The sequence below is a fragment of the Austrofundulus limnaeus genome, unplaced genomic scaffold (assembly GCF_001266775.1).
Source record: "Austrofundulus limnaeus strain Quisiro unplaced genomic scaffold, Austrofundulus_limnaeus-1.0 Scaffold97, whole genome shotgun sequence".
Taxonomy (NCBI): Eukaryota; Metazoa; Chordata; class Actinopteri; order Cyprinodontiformes; family Rivulidae; genus Austrofundulus; species Austrofundulus limnaeus.
The window spans coordinates 227,992-229,987 of record NW_013952499.1 but is presented as its reverse complement, the minus strand read 5'-3'; the positions used below and the strand labels follow the sequence as shown (position 1 = coordinate 229,987).

General features: G+C 37.8%; 1 protein-coding gene across 1 annotated transcript; it reads right to left on the bottom strand.

Moving 5' to 3' along the window:
- Window positions 1-66: 66 nt before the first annotated feature.
- Window positions 67-1,187, bottom strand: LOC106520725 (gastrula zinc finger protein XlCGF8.2DB-like; the record flags this gene model as incomplete). The annotated part of the gene is made up of 2 exons (XM_014012950.1): window positions 1,165-1,187; window positions 67-979 (listed from the first exon to the last, which is right to left on the bottom strand). Coding segments are annotated over exons 1-2 (936 nt in total), but the record flags the coding sequence as incomplete, so codon positions are not given.
- Between the last annotated feature and the right edge of the window lie 809 nt (window positions 1,188-1,996).

The following is a 1,996-nucleotide window of genomic DNA, read 5'->3' as shown; positions in this document are numbered from 1 at the left end:
TCTCATGTGTCTGTTTAAATTTGACTTTTGGTTAAATCTTTGTCCACAAACATCACAAGGAAATGGTTTGTCTCCTGTGTGAACTCTCATGTGTTTGTTTAAAATTGTTTTACGGCTAAATCTTTGTCCACAAAGATCACAAGGAAATGGTTTGTCTCCTGTGTGGATTCTCATGTGTGAGTTTATAGATGACTTTTGGTTAAATCTTTGTCCACAAACATCACAAGGAAATGGTTTTTCTCCTGTGTGGATTCTCATGTGTCTGTTTAAATTTGACTTTTGGTTAAATCTTTGTCCACAAACATCACAAGGAAATGGTTTTTCTCCTGTGTGGACGCTCATGTGTGAGTTTAAACTTATTTTAAGGCTAAATCTTTGTCCACAAACATCACAAGGAAATGGCTTTTCTCCTGTGTGGACTCTCATGTGTGACTTCAAATTTGTTTTCCATCTAAATCTTTGTCCACAAACATCACAAGGAAATGGTTTGTCTCCTGTGTGGACTATCATGTGTGAGTTTAAATGTGACTTTCGACTAAATCTATGTCCACAAACATCACAAGGAAATGGTTTGTCTCCTGTGTGAACTCTCATGTGTTGGTTTAAATATGACTTTCGACTAAAACTTTGTCCACAAACATTACAAGGAAATTGTTTGTCTCCTGTGTGGACTCTCATGTGAGCTTTTAGAATATTTTTTCTTTTAAATTTCTTATCACAGTCATTACACTGGAATAGTTTTGGTTCTGTCTGGTCTCCTGAATGACAGGACACGTGTCTCTTAAGATACCTGTTGTTGACACACTTCTTACCACACTCAGAGCATCTCACAGATTTTTTGACACTCTTCACTCCTGAYTCAGGAGCTCTTCTATTCTTCCGTTCTTTGTTCCTTTGTTTAGTTTTTTGCACAGAGACTGACAAATTCTTCAGCTGAGAGTCAGGATTGTTCACATCCTCGTCGTCGTTATAATCCTCACTNAAGGCAAAAATGTAATTAATTCAAAAAATCTTTTCAGGACCCCACCTTGATGTTTCGGGACCCCACTTTGGGTCCCGACCCCAACTTTGGGAAACACTGCAATATACTATATGCAATGCTTTATTATCTTGGCGAGGGAGTCCAGAGCTGGGACTGCTGACATCGGATCCTGGAGCAGCTACTGCCTGGCTTCTAGGTGAGCCATGCTGCCAAAAAGCACTGGGCAGGTAAGATCAGACTCCACAGAACATCTCAGACAGCATGGAGGAGATTAAAAAAAAGTCACTTAACTTTATGAGAGTGCTGAACTGTCAAGGTTAGCTTCACAACAAGAACTTCTGTCCGGTTTGGTTGAGGAGGTGAAGCAGCTGAAAATCGCACTAAGTGACAGAGACAGAAAAATAGCTGAACTGGAAAATAAAAAGTGAACGAACTAACAATATTCACGAAGAGATGACTTGGTCATTTCCGGACTTGAAGTGAAACACAGGACCTATGCTAAAGCTGTGGTAAGTGGAGGCATCACAGAGGATGCTCCTCAAGATTTGCTCATTCTGGAGCAACAGGTTGACCTCTTTTTTTTTTTTTTTTGCAAAAAAAGACATTAACATCAAACCTGAGGACATTTCGACCTGCCACATCCATCAATCCATCCAATAATCTGATGGTGCAGGCAAGGAAACTGAAGGGAACAAATGTCTTTATAAATGAACATCTAACGAAAAAAATTGTAACATCGCACGTGAGGCAAGGTCACTGAAAAAACAAACAAAAAAATTATAGCAACTTGAACACGTAACTGAAACATCTGGATCAAAGTTAGGGAAGACTTAAAGGCAACTTAAAGGCAGTTTTATTTTATGAACAGAAGTAATGGAAGAGGTGGTGGAGTAGCTCTATTTATTAAAAAGGAAATAAAATGKAGGAAAATTGATGTCAGTAATTATAGATAATATTATGGAAATAATAACAATTGAAATAATAAATAAAAATTCTAAAAATATAATAATAAGC